We start from the raw sequence: 21,907 nt of genomic DNA, 5'->3' as shown, positions 1-21,907 counted from the left end.
AGGAAAGCAGAAGAACCATATCATATATAGATAAGGATTATATTATCGAAGAGCAAAAAAGATGGAGATGCGGGGAATTGAACCCCGGACCTTTCACATGCTAAGCGAACATTATACCACTAAACCACATCCCCAATTTCTTGGAAGATCATTGGTTGGATGGACTATATAAACCTTATATAATCAAAGTCACTCTCGCAATGGTTATAAAGACATGGGTGGGTGATTGAAGCAGTGGTATGTATATAACTAGCCAATGGAATTTTTTTTTTTGGATCTATTTTTCCACCTCTTCTGCACCAAGTCACAAAGATACTGGCACAATATGAGTCTAGATATAGGATGGTTAGAGTACTCCGTACCTGCTCCCTAGAGTCGATGCATAAATTTTGGCTGGAAACCCATTGCAGATCCGCATATGTAATTTTCCGGCAATCTATTCATAACCTTCACAAGTTTACGTAGACCTGCCAAGAACTACAGACCCACCCCAAGCGTTGCACCTTCAACTCACAGGGCTGCGACGCTTAAGTCCTCACCTCTGGATGAGGATAGGATCGACCACGGCCAATCGTGGGACTCACTAACTTGGGCCGTTTCATCACGCGGTGCGTAGACACTAGATACTTATATTTCTTGGACCAAACTCCTTTCCCATTTTATTTTCATGTTTCCACCCCCCCTCCTCCTCTTGTACATAGTTGACGAGAGAGCTTGGATGCTGGACTCCATGCTTGTCTCCGGAAACCCATGGGAATCAACTTTTACCTTCATTTAATTTGACTCTTTTTCTTTCTTGTTTGAGTGATCTCTTTTTCATGCGGTGATCCTGTTTTTTCTAACCCTTTTCATTTTTTTTTTTCTTTCCTTTACCTACCGGCCAGATCTTCTCCTTTAAAAGTCCATAAGTGAGAATGATCCTTTACATTTACATCGTGGCATGGCTCCAATTGGCGCTTAGCGTGGTTGCACAACTTAGCTCCGATGGCGATTTAATGTCCTTTGTCACGGTAAGCTTAGCTTAAACTCAACCAACGACAATGATGCTAAGATCAGGGTTTTAGCTTCCGGGGGTCAGAGCTCTAAAGTATGAAGTGTACTATAAGGATCGTGATCGTGTCAGCCCAGGCTACTGGTTCGTCGCACCCTATGGCAATATCGACCCGGAGCCTCCGTCGCAACAGTACAAACCATACCAAATCGGACCCTATATTTACGATGGCGATGGGGCATGTCTCACTTCCTGAGTTCCAACCGTCCCACCCCCGTAATCAAAGTGTGACTAACGGATACATTTCAATACTAGATGCTCATCTGGGCCGGTTCACCCATGTTTGATAACCGCAACGTCTTCGATTTCAAGGCGGTCCACAGTATTGGAAACAAGCCACACCTATCGTTGGTTTGGCAATTTGCCTACGATAAGTCGGACAATGGACATGGGGTGATCTTAGACAACGGTTATAATATCAGAAAGAAAATTCCCATGCCGAATGAGTATGGTGCCTTTGATATCCACGAATTCAATGTCCTCGATGACGGCAGAACAGCTATGGCTATAAATTACCGAGAACACGAGATCGCCCTGGATACACTCGACCGTCCGGGTGAGCACACTCATGTCTTGTCGGGCGGGTTTGCTCAGCTGGATTTGAGAACGGAGCAGATTACCTATCTCTGGGATGGCATCGACAAGATTGCCCTGAGTGAATCGGTCGCCATCAATAAGGAGTACCCGGCCGTGGGACCACCGGGGTGGGACTATGTTCATATTAATTCAATCGACAAGAATGACCATGGCGACTATATCATCTCGTATCGGTTTACCAATACTATCTACATGGTATCCGGCCAGGACGGGGCTATTATGTGGCGGCTGGGCGGGCAGTTCAGTGATTTTGAGCAGGACTTTACATTTTCCAAGCAGCACGACGCGAAGTTTATCGAGTCCAATGGGACGCACCATATCATTTCGCTCCTGAACAACGCCTCTGATGAGCAGAGTAATGACGAGGATGTGTCCTCGGCACTTTTCGTGGAGCTAGATACCACCACATCCCCTAAGACTGCTAGGGTTATCCGACGCCATAACCGCCCCGACGGCGGTCTCACTCGGCTCCGTGGCAATGCTCAACTACTTCCAAACAACAATGCGTTCGTTGGATGGAGTGAACGGGGCTATATCTCCGAATTTTCACCCGAAGGCGACGTTTTGTTGAACGCAAACTTTGTTTCCTCGCGCTACTCGACCTATCGAGCATACAAGTTTGCATTCACGGGCCGCCCTAGTGCTCCCCCAGATCTGGTCTCATCTGTATGGGGCACTGACCAGACGGATCTCACAACGATCTTCTATGTCAGCTGGAACGGAGCAACCGATGTAGCTGGGTGGAACTTCTACGCGCGGGCCGCGAGGAATGGCCACCCGGTACTTGTTGGCAACGCCACCAAGACCGATTTCGAGACGATGTTCATCGCCCGTGGGTACCTGGACTGGGTGACCGCCGAAGCGGTTGACCACCAGGGTCGTGTTATGGGCACTTCTCGGGTCCAAAGGAGCAAGATCCCGGACAAATGGGGTGCAGCTGGGTTCAGAGGAGACCTTGAAACACTTACACCTGATGATCCAGCGGCCCCCAGGCCAAAAAGCAGTACGCACCCTGTTGCTGAAGAAGAGGCTCATAGAAATGTTACGTCCACACCATCTCCGCACCCGGTTGATCCAGAGACGAACGAGATCGCCCATCTGGTGCACGATACATACGATCTCGTCCGTAACGTCAGTGGCGTCTTCGTCCTCGTCGTCCTTGTGGGCATAGTAGGTGGCATTGCCTTCAGCATTTACCTCCTGATTGTCCGTTGGACGACCCAGTCTTACCGCCAGGTCCCCGCAGAAGACGTTCCAGATGAGGAAGTCCACCTTCGCTCTGTTGACTAGTTGGCTGGGTATGAGGAGAGGGGTCACTTGAGTAGGCCTACTGTACAAAACTCTTACCTTGGGGTGACTTATGTATATTATATACGCTTTTATGTCTATATACAGACGATACACCATATATATTATTTACGAGTAGATTCTCGATACTCTCCGAATAACACCGTATCTGAATTACTAAGACCAAACAAATAGACCCCAGCCTTTCTATGTCTACATCTCACTATGCACACATACTGGCCATATTATAGTGGTAGATTTAATCGATCTATACCTCACACAACAGCCCTTTCGATAGAACCAAGGCCTTCGAGCCCGTACATAGATCAACTAGATGGCAGGTTCCCAGTAGAGCCGTATACCAGGCGAGACAGACCAATGTCAGTATTGAGTAGAGAAAGTAATCACCAGTCCCCACAACAGGCTCATTAACCAACACACGCCGAGCAGGCCTCATCTTTGCCTCACCATACCCTCCGCCCATCTCTACCATACCATAGATAAACCTACCCCATGCCGTCCAAAAATCCAATACCAGTAGCTGAGCATCGATGGTTATAGGTTAGAGCGAGTAGATCACTCACTGTCTTCGGGGTCTATGTATTGGCACTTTCAGAAATTGAGACAACCGGTGCCCACGCAAGATTCTGGTTAATAACACTAGACACTGCAAAAAGAACCAGTAAAAAGCGAGTCTGAAAAGACCCAAAAAAAATTTGCTTGAGCCAAAAAGAATGGAGATGCGGGGAATTGAACCCCGGACCTTTCACATGCTAAGCGAACATTATACCACTAAACCACATCCCCAATTGCTTGAGAAAAGTTTCTGTTTAGTGCTTTATCAGCCTAGGGTTCAGTCATCAATATCATGCCCCTGATTCTGGTCGTCTTGTTGGAGCACGGGCCAAACGCGGACGTCCTGGATGAAACTTATGGTTCAATCAAAATCTATACTAAGCATAGCAATTGACTTCTGGTATGAAACTGATGGACTAGCCCTGAATCTATACTAGGTATAGCAATTGACTTACCGGCTAGATTGTGAACCGTTGGTATGGGTTACTTCCTAGACAGTTTCATGCGGGTCGTACTCGGTGTCTGAGGTTAATCCCTTGAGTCATGGTATGGATTCCGTGGCACATTTTCTGTAAGCTTACTTCCCGAGTCTTTGGGTGTGGGATAAATGGTCTGGTGGGTGTTGTTGTTCTGTGACGGGAGTATCAGCATGGACAGGGGTGCTGTAGAGCTACTATGCAGCGATAACTAGGTGTGGGTGGGCTTGATCTCTCGCGGTGTGTATATTGTACCTGGTGGTAGGTCCTTAGTGATTGGCAAAGGAGATGGGAGATGGAGGGTGTGGCATTATCTCCCTTGTTGTTGAGTATCTCAGTATTTTACAAGCCTTTGGGCTTTTTTCGTTATTAATTAGTTGGGCGGGGTACTATAGACCCCTCAGATAGTCCTAGTTAATCACTAAGTAGCTGAATTATCTTTTCTTCCTTGCAGGGAGTTTTCTCCAGGTTATGAGCCTGGAGTCTCTATACGAAGCTAGCGTACTACCTTCTTCCCTTATCCAATCGAGTATTCCTGGGGCTAATATCCCACTACTCAAATAGAGCCTGATCGCCCTACCCCTACTGATCGTTCTGCCTCTCCTATCTGGCTCTATTCTGACAAGAAGCCTGGGATTTATATATATCGGCAACCGGATTACTGCTAAGAGCTCGCTTTTCTACTGCGCCTGTATGCTGGGGAGCGGCGTCCTAGCTGCCTATTCGACTGCGGGTTGCTTATGAATGCCACAGGCTCCCGCAGCACTTCTTTTTCATTCAGGAACACTATACGGTTATCTATAGGATGCCTAAATTGTGCGTAGAATGGGGTGCGGCGCCCTATGAGTCGACCGCCGGTGTGGAGAATCAATACATCATGGTCTATAGGATGCCTATAATTTATTCTTGGAGACCGACTTGCTTGGGGATGCCCCGGCCTTGTGCTGATACGCCTCCCCATGTATACAAGTTCCCTAATCTGGAAAACAGTTCTGCTTCATTTGTTGACTTTCTCTAACTTCTTTTCCTTTTGGCCTTTCTGTGGCTTTCAGGTGTGGGGGGTGTTTTGTGTATCTCGGTGATTTACAAGCCTCAGCAGCTTCTTTTTTCCCCATTATTAATTAGTGAGAGGCTTGTAAATTACCGACATATTCAACACGGTTGAAACCAATAGTTTTATTACTTCAGAAATCCTCCCACACTTGTTGACTGTGGGTTTCATTGTCATTGAGTATATTCGGCCCATCGCCAGAGCTAACCTTAAAGTTATAGCGAGAATCCAGCGCATAATAAAGGTCCCTGCAGTGTGAAGTAAGCAGCAGTATACTCAGTATATTGATGGTTTCATGAGAAAGAATGAGATACGCTACATATACGAATAGAGAGATACAGCAAATGACCAAGGAGACGATGCCATACCTGACGTTCTACGAATGTAAGGGTTCGATAAATGGACATTGATTTAGAACATAGGCTCATTATGCAAGAATCTAAGTCTTCGTTCAAGAAATTGGGGATGTGGTTTAGTGGTATAATGTTCGCTTAGCATGTGAAAGGTCCGGGGTTCAATTCCCCGCATCTCCATCTTTTTGCCCTCTTATATCCTATTTCTTGTTACAATTGTTTCTTACTCTCATCGGGTGTCTAGAGAACTAGAGGGTACGCAATGTCATTACAGCAAGTACATCCTGTACTGTGGGTTGAGAACGAGCAAAGCGTGTAGCATATATACCCCACGAAGGCACGAATTATTAAACTCATCTCTAACTGACAAATAATCTGGTCACTCTGCCTTAGCTAAGCGGTAACGGATAGAAAAAACACGGTCTGCACCAGGCAATCGCTACTATACAGGTATACTCATATAAGCGAGAATCTCTACCAATTCTCCCACACAGCAGCCGGCAGAACCTTCCTCATAATAGCCCAGTGCTCCAAGGCACCCTGATCCTGCCACCTATAGAGCTTACCCGTGTCCTTAGCTCTCAGGACGTCTTTTCCACCCGTAACGGTGGCAAAGATGGCCGGATTAATCTCATGCTTCGGCACCAGGTACGTCTCACGGAACTTGCTGTCCAGGAAGTCGGCCGGGACTGGATCCCTGAAGCGAAGAGGGGTAGTAGAGTCCTTCTTGCAGAAGATGACCATGTTCGTGAAGTCACTGTTGCCTTCTTCTCCTGCATCCTCACGGAAAAAGCGGCAAGAGGGGAAGACTGCCTGGATGGTGCGGACTGTGAGAGCGGCGGGGTAGAGGGAGAGGTCGCCCGCATAGTTCTGTCTGGGGTTAGCGCGGGAGTGGAATTGAATAGGGTTTGACTTACGATTGCGATGACACCCTCCTGCTTGAGAAGGGAGTTGAGGCCCTCAAGGAACTCAATGGAGAAGAGCTCGATTGGCTCAGCGCCGCCGGTGAACACGTCGTGGACGATGTAGTCGTATTGGGCCGGCTGTGGGGATTTCAAAGCGCGGTCCACGAACAATGTAGCATCCTCGAGCGCTGCGATGTGGTTGGGTGGCAGGTGGAAATATTTGCTGGCGAATTTGTGGACGACCGGATCAATCTCGACAATTGTAGTTTCGATCCCGTGGGTGATGAGTGCAGCGGGCAAAGTGCCGACTCCAAGTCCACTGTGACACAGTTAGCTTGGTGAAGTGGGAGGTTGACTTGGACTTACATGACAAGCGCCTTGCTGTCTGCATCTACTCGTGGTGCCCCGTGCCCCGTTTCCGCCAGCCGGACGGCCTCGAGCAGAGAGAAAACTGCATAGATCGGGTCCTGAACTCTGGGTTTGTAGTTGCGGTAGGTCTTGGTCCACTGGCCTCCGAGAAGGCTGTGGTCACACCGCATGACCCGGAAACCGTCCTCCAGATTGTCCAGAACCGATATATAACCGGTTGAAGACTCCTGCCGATCCACGAGCGCAAACCCCTCCTCATTGAGAGCAGATTTCAATGCCGAAGTCGTGCCTCCCAAAGGCAGGTGCACGTTAGAGGTGAGAGTGAACAAAATAGACGGAATAGCCAAGAGGAGCCACTTAGAGGGGATGACGGCAGAACACAAAATTGCAACCAAGAACTGGAGGCCAGTGCTTGAGAAGAGCCAGAACGAACCGATAAACCTCGAGATGAATGACTTTGCGAATGTTTCTCCGACAGAGTAGACGATATACGAGCCGATGAGAGGCACATGCTCTTTGGCCAGATCACCATAACGGTCCAGGTTCAGGCCAGATTGCACCAATATCCCGGCACAGGCCACAGAGAGTAGAACAAAAGGGTAGAAAGCGACCACCTCGGTGATCACAGCCCCTGTAGGGTTTCCAAACGAGGAACTCTGCTGATGCAAAAAGTACTGGATGGTGGGGTACCAGAATGCAAGCACTGGAAGTAGATACACAGCCCGGCGGTTCGTAAGCCGCTGGATAAAATCCTTAAGGAACCATCCAGCACCAGCAGCAATAGCCACTCCATAGCCATGGAAGAGGTGCGACGGCGCAGAACCGTACACTGGAGCCAAAGTCAGCACGAAGACAGGCGATGAGAATGCAGCAAGGGCCAACAAGGCCGCGCCTCTCCACAGCCTTCTCGAGTTGACCTGTTGGAGGATTTCTTCAAAAGACGACATGGCGTCGGACCTCCACAGACTGTTGTTCCTGGCCTATAAGTTGCACAGAAACGTTAGGTACTTGGTCTGGGGAGGCTTTGCTGGATAGTTGTTGGTTAATTGATACCTTGAGAGTCATTGGGGTAGGGGAAAGGTGTGGGTGGGTAGATAGTAGGGGATGAACGAGCCAAGCGCAAGTTCCACGCGCGATATGAAACAATCAGGAGGTGGTTCTTACCTGTCGTTTTCAGGTAGAAAGCTCAAAGCCCATATTATTCGCTGAATGGAAGCCGGAGATTATCTTTATTCCACGCTGTTTCTCGAAGGAAATTTGCCGCCTTCTTCCGGCCCAAAACAGTTTAGGCTAAGAATTGAATCCGCCGCCACCTCAAAAGTTGTCCACTTTCCCAATCCCAATACTATTTATAACCCGGTCAAACCACCATGCCTCTATTCCCAATGGGCACTGGAGTTCATGCGGATAAATCCCTAGGCGATGCAAACACCTCTCCCGGTGTGACGGCGACGCAGGTGAAGAACCGTCGCAAATGCTATCTGGATATGCATCCGGAGTATTTCTCTGCAGACCTCGAGCTAGCTGGTCTGCTCGCTCTATCCTTTCTTTCTCGCGATTGATCGCATTTGCTGTCTCGATCGGGGGAAATTGACCAAAGCTGACACTCTAGCGTTGTAGACCCGTTGCTGTACGATCGCTTGATCCGTCGTTTTCAGACACCGGCCGAACGAGAGGCTGAAGGACGAGCTAAAGGATTCTCCGGTATCCTTCAAGCGGATCTTGATCGCTCTGAGGCCAAATTGGATGCTCTAGCTCATCCGGATCCCCACGCAATGTTTAGTTATACCCGTGGTCCAAACGGGGAGATTCTCGCGGAAGACAAAGATGAGATACCGACGAGCAGGGAAGAAGGCGAAAAGATCTGGCGATGGGAGATGACATTGCGGTTTTTGCGGGGCGAAGATCGTGACTTTGACTATACCACTGTTGATGAGAACGACGATTATGATGACTGGAACGAAGAGCAAGAGCGGTACTTTGACAATGAAGAACCTGAGTGGATCGTGGAGGGTACAAATGGTGGTAATATTCGATCGCAGTTACAAGGGGAGACCGGTATACAAGACTTTTGAAATACCACCCAGTGTCTAGGGAACTGTGGTACTGCAATTGGATCACACTGATGCAAGTCCTTGGCCGCATCGCCCTAAGAATTGAGGTCATTGTGAGCCCCAATGACTCTTAGGCCAGCACGCAGACATGCCGAAAGGGATTCTGGGGCTGTTTAAAAGAATATATGCCTCGGGGGGTAACCTTAACACCTTTCCCCGGTCTGCCACATGCTACTTGCCATACTAGTATGTGTAGCTACCAAGATGGCAACAAAACTCGACGAAACTCGTGCCATGGTGAGCATTCGCGCATGACCTGTCAGGAAACTACGGTTCTCATACTTTTCACGGTGCCAATATCCGATATCTGGTACTTTTTAGTTTTCTTAAAATTCTTAAAATTTCTTTATATATATATATATATATATTAAATTATTAAATTTTCAGTTTTTTTACTTTTTTTTCTTTTGCTTTTCTCTTTTTTAGAAAACAGAGGTAACCCTTGTATTGTCAAGGACTGTTTTACAGCTGTGGGATAAAGGCGGTTTCCCTCTACAGGACCTGGTTTCCTACTATAGGGAGGTTTGGCACTGTTGAATGGCGTATATAAAACACGCAGGCAAAGATTTCTTTCAAGTAATAAACACGCCAATTGATGGTCATCGTGACTCTATGTAGAATACGAATGACAGAAACCGTTGCGGTATTCACTGTATCTTTTCCTCTCTTTTTTTCAGGTAAATAGAACGTATACTTCACGCAGACTCGTTCCTCTATCCTAAAGCTCTATATCTATCAAGCTAATAGTCGTAGTCAATATCATGATGAGGAACTCCGAACTGCGTATCTGGGTCAGGACAGGGCCAGGCCAACATGATTTACACTGGAGTATACTGGAGTATATAGGTCCGTCCGCCCGAGGGGAATCTAATGTGAGCCTTAACACTGGCTCTGGGAATCCCCCTCAAAATGCCCTAATTCCTCTTGGCTTGCTCTACTCCCCTCCCAGAAAAGGCCGTGACGATACTTCAAGCTCCCAATTGGCCAGTGCAGGATCAACATATGCTGTCTGATTCCGTAAGTTTACCCCGTTGCTCCAGGTGAACCATGGGTTTAATTATACTATATATTTACTGTGGGCATTTCTTTTTCTGGAGTCGAAGAAAATTACTCGGGGCAGGTGCTCTAGTCAAACCATGGAATTCTATCTATGCGTGTAGGTGCAACGATGAGACGATACATACACTGACCTTGTGGACCGCTGCTTCTTGCCAGCTACAAGCTAGAATCCATTCTTCTCTATTATATACTATAAACCAGCTTCTATACCCAGCTCGTTCGTTATATTCTCTTCCTCTTAGTGACCGGGGTATATCATCCTTTCCCTCGAGTATCAAGCAACGAACGCTAGATACTACCAACAAAACCTCGAAACATCACCCCGAGTGCTTATCAAAATGGCACCAATCCGAACCGCCACAAGGAAGCAAAGCCGCCAAAACCGGCTTGTCCCTCGCCTAAGGCTCTTAGTTCGGCCACGACCACTTTACAAGACACCAGCATACAGGATCCGCAAGCTACAAAGGAAGTATGAGGTGACGAAAGACGTCATCGCAGAAGGTGGCTTCGGCAGCATCAAGGTCGTCTACAAGAAGGGCAGCCCGACAAAATACGTGGCCAAGTCCTTGGAGAGGTACCAAGATGAGACCGACGATACATATACGGACCGGGCTTTGAAGGAGTTCAACATCGCCAGGGCACTGAAGCACCCAAATATCATCAAGACTAAGCGCCTCTGCCAAGATGACTCTAGTATATGCCTTGTTATGGAGTGTTGCGACAAGGGAGACCTGTGCCACGTCATGGATAAGAAGCAGCTTACCCTGATCCAAAAAAAGAGGATCTTTAAGCAGATACTCAGGGGTGTTGCATACATGCATAGCCGCGGTATCGCACACCACGATATTAAACCAGAAAACCTGGGCATCACTGAGAACGGGGATGCCAAGCTTCTTGACTTTGGGCTGTCCAGGGTTTTTGCTGAGCAGCTCCCTCCTAATAACAATGGCGAGAGGAAGCTTGGTGAGGTCAAGATGTTCTCACCTCTCCCCAGGGGCACGAGAGCTTTTCTTCCGCCAGAAATAATAACCCCAGAAATAAATTCACACGGTATGTACCCGCTGTTATGTTTCTATACACTGAGAGATCTTGTGTGCACTAATTAGTTCTGATTGTCTATAGGCGACTATGAGGACTACGACGCCAGAGCAGTCGACGTATGGAGCTGTGCAGTAACTGCCTACTGCCTATTCGCGGGACGAGACTGTCCGTGGGAGGAGGCCAGCCCCGACGACGAGATGTATTCGCTCATTTATCAAATTTGGGCTCACATTGTCGAATGTCCTGGCAGACCGGTCGCGGATTTTCTTCCACTATTTGCAGATTTTGTCGGCGCCTTGCCTGATCCAGAAATAGGGCGACTTCTTCTTCGGATGCTGCACCCATTCCGCGAGGACCGAATCACAATTTTCGAGGCGTTGGAGGACCCTTGGGTTCAGGCTATCGACTGCTGAAGAGCCCAATCTATCATCCTCTTATCGATCGGTCGCCTATCAAAACTGATGATCTCGCCACTTCCAAGACATGATCGTCGTACCGGGAAGGACAAATAGGTTGCCGAACCTAAGTTAGGGCTGCCGCAGTGTAGCATAGTGGGATCTATGTGGGGTCTATATAGAAAATTGGTATATTGGTAGTATATTGGTTTACTATGGTCTAAGCATATTTGCCTTGTTGGATGATGCCCCTTTTTCTTTTGCATTCTTTTCATTTATTTGTACTGAGTCTCCTTGTTGTATACCTGATGGGTGCAATCCATGTGTATACCTCTTTGTCACTTGGATTTTGTCACACGCTTGTTATATTCAAGAGGTTGGATCACCATAAGATCACCTCGCTGAACTAATCACTACTCATCTCGACATCGCATCGAGATTCAGGCCCTCTGGTTGGAGGGTTGGGACGGGCCTGGGATATACATTTAACTTGCATTGCGTTTTCCATTGATTACGATACCCTACTCAGCATGGAACGCATCTGCATGCTAGCCAGATCCAAAATACAATTCTGCACTATTTGTCGATATATTTATCTTGATAAATCAGTATCAGTTTTAGACTGTGTCTACCTTCCGATTCCGGGCTTTCTTAATTGTGTTAAGGCTTAATGGCTATACTATGAAGGGACTAATAATGTGAAGAAGTATAGAGTAGCCTATGAAACCTGGAAAGTGCCTCAGACTGGGAAATGTGTCAAATGACTCGACTAAATTTTAAGTGACATACAGATGCCACAATACTTAGCCGACTATGATATGATAACTTTACGGATTTATCTGGTGAGCGTGGGCAGGTGAAGAACTCCGTTATATCGCTTTTGGCGAGTATAAGATAAGGGCCGTGTAAAAAAAGAAGGCGAGATTGGATCATGATAAGCGCTGTACGGAGGACTGCGAATGGAATTTATTTTCCTTCTACACATTTTATTATTCTCGGGTTGAAAAGTAAACGTAAGTCCAGGACTCCAAAATTTGGAGACAGTATACTCTGTAAAGTCATTTGGAATATAGGGCCAATCTAGTTAACCTTTTCCCATTAAGAGCCAATAGCTCAGTAGCATCATTGGTCTAGTGGTAGAATTCATCGTTGCCATCGATGAGGCCCGTGTTCGATTCACGGATGATGCATAACTTTTTGTTTCTGCTTTTATTTACTTTTTTTCCTTTTGGCTCACCAAGCCAATTAATTCTATATATATTCCTGGTATTATACATTTAATAATTATGAACTTTTGGACTTTACACAGATAGCAATCCCTCCTAGTACAAGGACCATCCCCAACCAAGTCTCCTTTTCAATGACCTTCCGCTCCACATACCACTCCCCCAGAACCGTGAAGAGAAAAGCACTCGAATTCGCCAGCGGTACCGTTAAGGATAGTTCTATAATCGTCAATATACAGTAATTGTAAAAAAGAAAGAGGTAGGGGGGGAGAGCACAGTACCATGTTTCCCAACCAACAGGAAGAACCAAACACTCCCCGTCAAGTTGATAACCAGGGGGATCGAGTATGCCGGGGTGCGGAGAAGGTTAATCACCGTCCAGAACAACGTTGTGATCTTCGTCTTCAACCAGCCCGAGCTCGAATTAGATGGGCGCAGCCAAGCCGGTTGTGTAGTGGTTGTGGTAGGGGGTGCTGGGGGAGGATGGTCTTCATCTTCACTCGAAATTTCGGGCTCGGGTTTTTGTTTCGTGGATTTAAGGCCTGTTTGTTGGAGTTCTTGTTCTTCGGTTTCTGGTTCTTGTGCTTGTTGGGGCTGCGAGTGTTGCTCCTGGCGCGCGTTGAAGTCAGCTGCGGCGCGGCGGATAAAGGGGGTTGTGAAGCCCCATGCTACGCCGACTAGGAGGAAAGAGAGAATGTAATTGAATACGGGTGGCTGGTCGGGGGTGATACTGGCGTCGGGGTCCATTCTTGTTCGGTGTGTTGTTGTGTTTGATTGTAATTGACAGGTTGGTTGAAGTTGAGTTGCGGAGAGTTGGAAGGGTGGAGGTTAATTGAGTAGTGATAAGATTGATAACGTCTTGGCTGCATTGACACACACCCTGGAGTCTACCATTAAACTTGCATTATATATTATAGGAAATTTTTACTGGAAAGCATCCCATTCGTGTGGACTTAATTTAAATACTTGCCCATAGCATTAAATTACTCGGTATAAAGTGCTTAGACTTAGAACTGTTGCCGATGTATTTTGTATATAAACATACACAACCGCGAGCAAGTGGACTGTGGCTCAGGTTGGTACACCACTAGAAGCTGACACTGTGTCGAAGGGACTAGAAATGCAGTGCGGTGGCGGACTTGCGCATTAATACTGGTAGTAACCTATCATATTGGACGAATTATTAGCTACGAAGGGATACGCGCGATGTCGATGTTGTCTTGCCAAGCTGGCTATCCCTCGCGGGGACTACAATTGCAGTGTAATCCGCAACCTATCGCCGCAGCGCCGCAATCTATCAATCACCCAATCAAGATTTTATTGGGGGATCGTTAAAATAACGGCCCATCTTACAAAAGAATTGTCCGCTAAACCTGAATATAAAAGATTGTTTAATATAGTAGCCGCGCCAAAAATATAGCTAACAACCATCGTTCTATCAACTCTATATATAGTCCTGTACACACAAATCATGCTCCACCCTTCAACATAACTTCATATCTCCCCTTAGCCAAAGCATAAATAGTCTCCAACCGAGGCATAGGAACCCCCCATTTGCGACCCACACGAACTGTATTCCCGACAATAGCCTCTACCTCAAACAATCTCCCCTGCTTGACATCCTGCAGCATACTAGGTTCCCGTCCCGTCCCAGCATCCGCGCGAGCCTTAGCAATAGCAAACCGCTTCTCAGCAGCCGCCTCATCAACCCCAGGAATACCAATCTTCCGTGCCAGCGTCACAATCTCCATCATGATGCCCCACACCAACTCATTTGCAAACTCCGAACTCCGCAAAAAGTCCCCATCTGTACACAGCGACAACGCAGTGACCGGACCCCAGGCCGCATTTAACAACAACTTCGACCACCTCGCAACCTGAATATCATCAAGTACAGTAGCGTCCCCACCTCCTTGAACCAGCAGGCTCGCCAGCCGTCTGGCAGAAACCTTATGCGCTTCTGGCGCATCAGCCGGAAATGTGCCCAGTTCGACGAGATTCAACATCTCCGCATTGTCGATGACTCCAGGGCTGGTTTGGGCGGCAGAGATGTAGACAACGCCACTTAGGAGCGGATTGAGAGGGTATGCCTCAGCGATTTCATTTTCGATCTCAATGCCATTTTGCGCTAGAACAATGGTGGTGTTTGGTCGGCCTTCTAGAGCGGGTCGGAGCTGATCCGCCAGTGGGGGCTGTCTGCCCTGGACTACCTTGCTAGACACAATGAGATAGTCGTAGACTGCGTCTGGGGGGCATTCTGCGATGGTGCGGATAACGTGGTCGGGCTTATAGGTGGTGTTTCCTAGCCGCTCGCTGGTTATAGTGAAGCCGTGTTGTTTCACGACTTCGTAGTTGGAGCGGCAGACGGCTGTGACGGTGCAGCCTGCTCTTTGCAATTGGAGGAGATGGACTGCGCCAACACTGCCGACTCCGAATAGGAGGATCGACGGTGAGCTTTGTATCATTGTTTTTTATATGGGGATTATCTTGTAGTGGTGAAATTGGAACTTTGGAACTGGAACTTTGGCGGAGGATCCTAGACTGACTCATGACATTCGCGGGGGCCTTTAAATCACCCCCGCAGCTTCCCAGCCTTAGCTCGTATTATCACTAATTAGCCTAATATCTAGGCAGGACTTGGTTAATCTACCTAATTTACTATTGGTACTACTTAATAGGCTGGTATAGAACATTAATAAACAATGCACTCCTTATATCTTAGTTAGAATTAACCTCTCTCAATTATTCTTCCAGGTTGTACACAAGGCTCCCTATGAACAAGGCAGGAATTAGAGATACTTTTCAAGAAAGTCTGCAACTTGGGTATACCTGCACCATAACCGTCAGCCATCGCTTTTAGAGAGAAACTCTGGATCTTGCTCTTACCCTCGTCTGTACTCCGCGTTGCTTTCTTCTTCGTCTAGATTGGCACGAGCCCCCATCCAGCCGTGCCACATGGTATTATATGTCTCGACATGACCGCCAATTCCATTCTTACTGATGACCTCCGCATAGCCTTGAATCTCCTCGACCGGCTCGTCCTTTGACGCAAGGACAATATGGGGAATTGTCAGCTTCTCAGCGTCTGCTTTGTCCGCTCGACTGTGTGAGCGAGTCAAGTCAGTAAGTCTCCTTCTACGCATACAAGCCAGGTAAAATAAAAGAAACGAGGTTAAGTTTACCCAGGATGTACTTGTGCAGTCGCCACAAACGGCGTACCAGGACCAGAGGCTAGAACAGCGACCTAGAAGGAGGTATGTTATCAGTGGTATTGTGTTGACTCCCTCCAAGAGAGTATTTAAATCCATGATAAAAGATAACTCACCTTCCCACCCCAGCAGAGACCCAGAGCGGCCCATTTCGCCACAGATGGGAACAGCGTGTTGTACTGGCTAGTTATTTCCAACAGAGTGTCCACATTCCTCGGAATCGATGCTTTGTTGGCGACGAAGCTCGTAAGAGAGTTCTTCTTCTCTTCCGTGTCCGCTGGAAACCATTCGGGTTGCGCAACTTCTCCTTCAAAGAAATCGGGAATTAGGACCAGGGAGTTTAGTCTTGTGGCCAGAAGGTCCGCGCCCTGGAGAGTCTGGATGGCCAGGCCGAATACGTCATAGAGAACCACAATGCCTGTGGAGGCATCTGATGGGCCAGTTACATCTGGGAAAGTTAGAATTTGTTCTTTTTCATGTGCCTGTGTGTGACTTGCAGGTGTTTAGACCGGCGACTTTTTTAAAGGTGCCTTTGGGGGTGTATCCCTGGGGGATCACCTGTGGTAGTGTGCGGCAGGCGTCACAGGACATGATTGTGATGTTTTCTGGGTCTTTTTGGAGATAGTTTGTAAACTTGATGTTGCGGTTGAGAGCCAAGTTATTTTATAGTGAAAGCCGAACTATTTACTCGGAGATTATCCCTTAAAGCCGCCGGGGATAATGCATTCTGATAATGTAGGCTAAGCTTTCTGCTGGGATTCCCGGGACCGGCCCGTTAACGGGAGATGGGAGTGGAGCGCTCATAGCCTTTATTCCCTAAACGACCTTTTCTTATTGTGTTGATCAAAAAGCACGATGTCAGTTGAATATAGGGCTACCGCTGACTTTGTACTTTCTACGCAATAGTGGCGAGTCATGTCATTATCAGGATCTGTTCGTCAACCAAGTGACTCGCAGAAAGATGGAAGGAGTGAACAAGCCAACCCCGCAGAACATGACAAGTCAAACAGCGGGACGGAAGATGTGAATCCGTCTGAGCTTGAAACTCGCACTGGAGGTCAGATCGAAGAGAGAAATGCTGACGAAAGAGGATCGCAGCCGGCTAAGATAGAGCCCAACACGAAAGTTGACCCTCCCTACTGTGCCCTCTCCGAGCGCAGGAAGGTCTCAGTGATGCTTACTGCATCGTTCTCTGGCATTATATCCCCAATATCTGCCAGTATCTATTATCCAGCGATTCCCTCCCTTGCGAAAAACATGCATGTCTCCATATCCCTGATCAACTTGACCATTATGACATATTTGGTACAAAAGCCTTTCTCATTATTCGTTCCAAACGTTCTAACATGCCCATAGATATTTCAAGGAATTTCGCCTTCTTTCACTGGGTCCTTCTCTGATGTTTATGGACGACGACTCGCCTACATTTTCTGTTTCACCACATACATCGCGGCGAACATCGGCCTTGCGTTACAGTCTGATTACGCCGCATTAATGGTTTTGCGTTGTATTCAGGCGGCTGGTAGCAGTGGCACAATCGCCATTGGGAGCGCCGTGGTAGCAGATATATCTACTCGAGCTGAACGAGGAAAATACATAACATATGCGACCATGGGAACGACCCTGGGGCCAGCATTAGGGCCTGTCATCGGAGGTCTCCTAGATCACTTTCTCGGCTGGAGGTGGATCTTCTGGTTCCTTGTTATCTTAGGCGCCTTCAATTTCACTCTTATTCTTGTGACATGTCCGGAAACGTGCCGTGCAGTTGTGGGAAATGGTTCTATTCCCCCTGCCAGTTGGAACCGACCTTTGTGGGCAGTGCTGAGAGAATCAGCGTGGCCTCGGAAGAACAAGTCAGAAAAGAAGATCTACTACGAAACCCTCGAAAAGAGCAGAAAACGCCCGAATCCACTAACATCCGTGCATATTGCTTTGGAAAGAGAGGGAGGCTTAGTTCTCATCTACGGGGCACTGCTATATGCCGGGTACATGATCATACTGAGCACGTTAACATCACAGCTCGAGAGCGAGTATGGATTCAACGCTATCCAGGTCGGACTGTGCTACCTACCGCTAGGAATAGGAAGTCTGACATCCCGCTGGACTGTCGGACCGCTACTGGATTGGAATTTCAAACGGGAAGCCAAGCGCCAAAACCTACCTATTGTCAAGAATCGCCAGCAAGATATCCGAGACTTTAACATTGAAAAGGCCCGTCTGACTATCACATTGCCTTATGTGTACGCTGCTTGTTTGTTCCTTCTTGCGTACGGATGGGTCATGAGACTCCAAATTTATCTTGCAGTCCCCTTGGTGTTGTTGTTTTTCTCGGGCCATCTCACGACGGGGGCGTTTTCGACTCTAAGCACGTTGATTGTTGACATTCATCGACAGAGTGCGGCAACCGCTGTGGCCGCTAATAACTTGTTTCGGTGTTTACTTGCGGCGGGAGCGACGGCTTTCGCAGCACCCCTGATCGATCGTATTGGCATTGGCTGGACGGCTACATTCATTGTGGGGGTTTGGATTGTGTTCAGTGCGTGTCTATGGGCAGTCTATCTCTGGGGACATAAATGGAGAGAAGGATTGCACATCAAAAGGAGCGAGAAGGATGGTGTATCCGCATAGTCGCCTTGAAGGAAAAAACGATCGAGAAAGATACAAGGTGCTTTACTAACGGTATATATACCTATATTTGGTGCTTAACTACCGAGAATACCAATCAACTTGTTTCCTTTTCGCCCTCTTATGTCCTCTTATGATTCGACTTACAACTGCGGACATCGGCTATTTCTACATGGGCCAGGAATGTAATGTAAACTGCGGACTACGTTTCCGCCGTCACATATTCATCATGTCCATGTATTAACTCAGCTAAAATCCTTAAGAACGCCACAACACTTCTTTCAAGCAATTCCGCACCAATGATCCCGGAATGTCCCATGGTGTCTATCACATCCAGACCCATGGCTGACCCCACAATTTAGCTCAACCGGAGTTCGCGGTCTATCGGCTTCCTGAAGTCCCCTCCGTCTTGAATGCATACTGACCACGAGCCCCTCTTAAAGCCCGGGGAGCCCTGATATTCTCGCTACACCATAAAACCCTCCTCTGACTTAAGGCAGAGTGCCCCCTCCCTTATCAACGATGAGGATACCCTACGAGATCTTCCTTGGCATCCAAGTCGTCAACATCAACTGGGGTACATTTGGCACCCGAAATGAATATGTCTGTGCTGGTAGATACACACCCTTAGAGTTACGTGGCCAATATCGAATCAAACCTGACGGTGATTAGTCCGCGGTCGTGGGAATAGGAACTTTGGTCGCGCGGCCATTACTACAGCTCTGGATGGGGCCGTAACAAATCCACACGGTGCGACTCGAAAGTCTTTTCATATCGATCATCGTTCAAATTGAGGAACTAATGTGGATCCTTATGGCAGCTGGATATCCACATGTCTACCACGTCCAACCTCAGGAAGGACACTGTGCAGGCCTTACTCTATATGGATACCCTGCTTTCACTGCCGGGGGATTCGGAAATAATGCCGATCTGTACAGAGCGATTTACGCGAATGACCCGAATGGAGGAGTTAGGTGAGTTCTTGAAAGCCGTCTGGACTGGTTGTTGTTTGATTAATATCTACTTTAGGTTCTGTGGTATGGTGTTTCACCCAGCTGCGAATGATAACCGTTTGAATTACTGTACTAGACGTTAGGTAGTGTCAATATATGAATATTGTGTGTGTGTGTGTGTGTGTGTGTGTGTGTGTTTTTGAATGGATTCTATTTCTTCTCTTCTTCGTCACTAGTATTATCTCTTGGGGGGTTGTTCAGCTTAGGCGTAGTTATTCATGTTTGTTCGACTATGACTGGCTGTTACATATCTACTTTTTTTTTGCATACTATACTAGCTTCATCTTGGCTATTATGTCCAGTTATAACGCCCAAAGTAAGCTGTCTTTACTAATTCCGATACTGGCAGGTAGACTGTTCAAGACCATCGCTGATATGTCCCGGGGGAACACCAACAAATCTCCCCCCACAGCCCGCCTCCACGCACTCCGCAAGGCTCCCAAAATGTATGCCCCTCTTCACCATCCCCGGAGCATAATGGGCGTATTTTGCCGAGTTCGTCATAATATTTCGTGATCCGAGGGGGATAACAGGCTCACCGAGCATGCACCAGCAAGTATCTGTGATGATTGTTGCACCGAAAGTGTCAATAATGTCAACATAACCTGCCTTTTCTGCGAGCTCGTATGTGTTTCGACCGGTGGTGATGATAAATTTAACATCCGGACTCTTCTTGCGACCCGAGCATAATTTGGCGAGGACTTGGAACTCTGCAAGGAAGAAATGGGGATTTCCCAGGGATACAAGGTCGACAGAAAGGTCCTGAGCGGAATTCAGCATACGCCACGCCTCAACTATTTCCTCGTGCTTGAGGTCTATGATCGGTAGTTCGCTTTCTAGTTCCGCAAACTTAGCGGCCTCAGGAGTAATGCCTTTGATGTGGAACATTGCGGCTGAGGAAGTGGTGCCAAAAGCGGCACTGAACGCTTTGAGATCCATGACCCGGGGCTGCAGGTATACTAGTCCGCAAACTAAGGGTATGTTATTCTGGGCGAGTTTGCCAACGACGTATCCCAGTAACGGATAGTACGAGTCATCGATTGAGACCAAATCACACACGCGGATACATACGGTGGGTCGTCGACCCTCGGGCAAGTGACATCCAGCTGAGGGTGCCCTTCCAGTCAAAGCAATGCAAACGTCGATAAAATCCGGATATTTCTGGGTCTGGGCACCAAGGATACTATTAGCGAAGACAACAGCGTTCGACTCCGACCAGCCAATGTCCTCTCCGGCCTTGGGGGCATCTTCGAGCGTGTATGGGGCGCAAGTGAAACTAGGTTGCGCACCCATAGATAGGTAGACGTTAGCTAGCGTACCCGCCTGCGAGGCTAATGTGGGGTCCACATTTAGTTCTTTCCAGCGACGTTGGTCAATCGAAATGGAGTTGAGAGTGGTTGGGAGGGTAAATTTGGCGCCCATCGATTGGAACTTTTGGGCGAACCGAAGACTTGCAGGGCCTGTGTATATGCAGGCATCTATGTGAGCTTGGGAAACGTCTAATAGTGAGCGTGCCCCTTGAATAACTGCGAAGCTGATGATGATCTGCAGGGCGACGTTGGCAGCTTGGCCTTTTTCCCCAGCAAGGATGCTCCGGTCCAAATCTGAAAGGTCGATATTGCCTTTTATGGGATCGGATGATGGTTTCGGAATCGCTGAGAGAACATCACTGACAAGCACAGTTTCTCCATTAATAGCAGCGTAATGTCTATTGCATATCTCTGAGAAGTCTGACGAGGACAGGACCACAACTGGTATTGGGCATTCAAATAGTACTTTTCCTACTAGCACTCCGAGTGTTAGGATCTGCTCGGGTTTCTCGAATATCAGTGCAGCGGGAGCACATCCATTTAGCAGGAGCTCAAGCATGACAGTACTCCCTGAGCATGATCCTCTGCCACAGGGAATGGCCAGAATCCGGCCGGCGACGGACTGGCCGCAGAGGGGATGATGATGGTCTACAACCTGTCCTGTTTCGGGGTTCACTCCGCCCCAAAAGCTGAGGCCAACAGGACAGCATTGCAGCTCGGCTGACGCTGTGCCTTTGATGAGACACTGGCCGCGAAATTCCATGGTGCCGCAGGGATGTGGGAGAGGCGTGGGGTCGAATGGATTTTTGGTTCTTCTCCTGAACGAACTATATACTCTGTATTCTTAGAAATTGTATAGCTGGCGCACTAGATGTACTCTCTAGGGTATTGAAACTAAGCAATTTGTAGATATCTGAGATGGAATTATGAGTAGCATAGTCTTATAGACTACTGCTAGCGTATGTAGCCCCGCCCGAACTTGGCACTGGTCTTTATAATTTTGTTTCACTGGGTCCGCTTTTCTTTGACAAATTGGGGTCATATAGCAGGTATTATGAGGATTGTGACTCATTTTTGGAAGATTCCAAGGCGGATTGAAGTCAATCTTGAGGTATGAGTAACACTCATGCTTGTTTGTTGGTGTTTGTCGCCCCCAAACAGGATTGTAGATGTTGCCCTTTTAAGGATGTTTGATGGATTTGCCTTGTGGGGGACACAAACAGAGCAAATGCTGCAAACCCGGTATTCGT

General features: G+C 47.8%; 8 protein-coding genes and 4 non-coding genes across 12 annotated transcripts; 6 read left to right on the top strand and 6 right to left on the bottom strand.

Moving 5' to 3' along the window:
* Positions 1–62: 62 nt before the first annotated feature.
* BDW43DRAFT_t124 lies at positions 63–134 on the bottom strand. The gene has a single exon. It is a non-coding gene; the product is annotated as a tRNA-Ala (tRNA).
* A 780-nt stretch (positions 135–914) lies between these two features.
* BDW43DRAFT_300541 (uncharacterized protein) lies at positions 915–2,938 on the top strand (the record flags this gene model as incomplete). Its single annotated transcript, XM_032044915.1, has 3 exons — positions 915–1,010; positions 1,065–1,229; positions 1,307–2,938. 3 exons carry the CDS (start codon positions 915–917, stop codon positions 2,936–2,938), a joined length of 1,893 nt encoding a protein of 630 aa, XP_031899913.1.
* Positions 2,939–3,670: 732 nt separating this feature from the next.
* Positions 3,671–3,742, bottom strand: BDW43DRAFT_t123. Its single transcript has one exon. It is a non-coding gene; the product is annotated as a tRNA-Ala (tRNA).
* Positions 3,743–5,499: 1,757 nt separating this feature from the next.
* On the top strand, positions 5,500–5,571 carry BDW43DRAFT_t130. The gene has a single exon. It is a non-coding gene; the product is annotated as a tRNA-Ala (tRNA).
* Positions 5,572–5,674: 103 nt separating this feature from the next.
* On the bottom strand, positions 5,675–7,829 carry BDW43DRAFT_277255 (spermidine synthase). The gene is made up of 3 exons (XM_032042047.1): positions 6,663–7,829; positions 6,309–6,615; positions 5,675–6,261 (listed from the first exon to the last, which is right to left on the bottom strand). The coding sequence occupies exons 1-3, from the start codon at positions 7,610–7,612 to the stop codon at positions 5,866–5,868; spliced, it is 1,653 nt and encodes a 550-aa protein (XP_031899912.1). The 5' UTR covers positions 7,613–7,829; the 3' UTR covers positions 5,675–5,865.
* Positions 7,830–7,950: 121 nt separating this feature from the next.
* Positions 7,951–9,165, top strand: BDW43DRAFT_277251 (uncharacterized protein). Its single transcript, XM_032042046.1, has 2 exons — positions 7,951–8,192; positions 8,286–9,165. The coding sequence occupies exons 1-2, from the start codon at positions 8,036–8,038 to the stop codon at positions 8,738–8,740; spliced, it is 612 nt and encodes a 203-aa protein (XP_031899911.1). The 5' UTR covers positions 7,951–8,035; the 3' UTR covers positions 8,741–9,165.
* Positions 9,166–10,176: 1,011 nt separating this feature from the next.
* On the top strand, positions 10,177–11,292 carry BDW43DRAFT_311483 (putative serine/threonine protein kinase; the record flags this gene model as incomplete). The annotated part of the gene is made up of 2 exons (XM_032047203.1): positions 10,177–10,888; positions 10,961–11,292. The coding sequence occupies 2 exons, from the start codon at positions 10,177–10,179 to the stop codon at positions 11,290–11,292; spliced, it is 1,044 nt and encodes a 347-aa protein (XP_031899910.1).
* Positions 11,293–12,393: 1,101 nt separating this feature from the next.
* On the top strand, positions 12,394–12,464 carry BDW43DRAFT_t131. The gene has a single exon. It is a non-coding gene; the product is annotated as a tRNA-Gly (tRNA).
* A 94-nt stretch (positions 12,465–12,558) lies between these two features.
* Positions 12,559–13,247, bottom strand: BDW43DRAFT_311482 (uncharacterized protein; the record flags this gene model as incomplete). The annotated part of the gene is made up of 2 exons (XM_032047202.1): positions 12,559–12,719; positions 12,782–13,247. 2 exons carry the CDS (start codon positions 13,245–13,247, stop codon positions 12,559–12,561), a joined length of 627 nt encoding a protein of 208 aa, XP_031899909.1.
* A 722-nt stretch (positions 13,248–13,969) lies between these two features.
* Positions 13,970–16,300, bottom strand: BDW43DRAFT_300539 (ketopantoate reductase PanE/ApbA C terminal-domain-containing protein; the record flags this gene model as incomplete). Its single annotated transcript, XM_032044914.1, has 5 exons — positions 13,970–14,954; positions 15,387–15,602; positions 15,683–15,744; positions 15,826–16,157; positions 16,219–16,300. 5 exons carry the CDS (start codon positions 16,298–16,300, stop codon positions 13,970–13,972), a joined length of 1,677 nt encoding a protein of 558 aa, XP_031899908.1.
* Positions 16,301–16,624: 324 nt separating this feature from the next.
* On the top strand, positions 16,625–18,337 carry BDW43DRAFT_311479 (MFS transporter; the record flags this gene model as incomplete). The annotated part of the gene is made up of 2 exons (XM_032047201.1): positions 16,625–17,014; positions 17,066–18,337. 2 exons carry the CDS (start codon positions 16,625–16,627, stop codon positions 18,335–18,337), a joined length of 1,662 nt encoding a protein of 553 aa, XP_031899907.1.
* Positions 18,338–19,571: 1,234 nt separating this feature from the next.
* On the bottom strand, positions 19,572–21,454 carry BDW43DRAFT_319835 (uncharacterized protein). Its single transcript, XM_032048982.1, has one exon. The coding sequence runs from the start codon at positions 21,418–21,420 to the stop codon at positions 19,678–19,680; it is 1,743 nt and encodes a 580-aa protein (XP_031899906.1). The 5' UTR covers positions 21,421–21,454; the 3' UTR covers positions 19,572–19,677.
* Between the last annotated feature and the right edge of the window lie 453 nt (positions 21,455–21,907).

Source organism: Aspergillus alliaceus, assembly GCF_009176365.1.
Source record: "Aspergillus alliaceus strain CBS 536.65 unplaced genomic scaffold BDW43scaffold_24, whole genome shotgun sequence".
NCBI classification, from domain to species: Eukaryota; Fungi; Ascomycota; class Eurotiomycetes; order Eurotiales; family Aspergillaceae; genus Aspergillus; species Aspergillus alliaceus.
The sequence above is the reverse complement of the archived record's forward strand: the minus strand, read 5'-3'. Positions and strand labels throughout refer to the sequence as shown.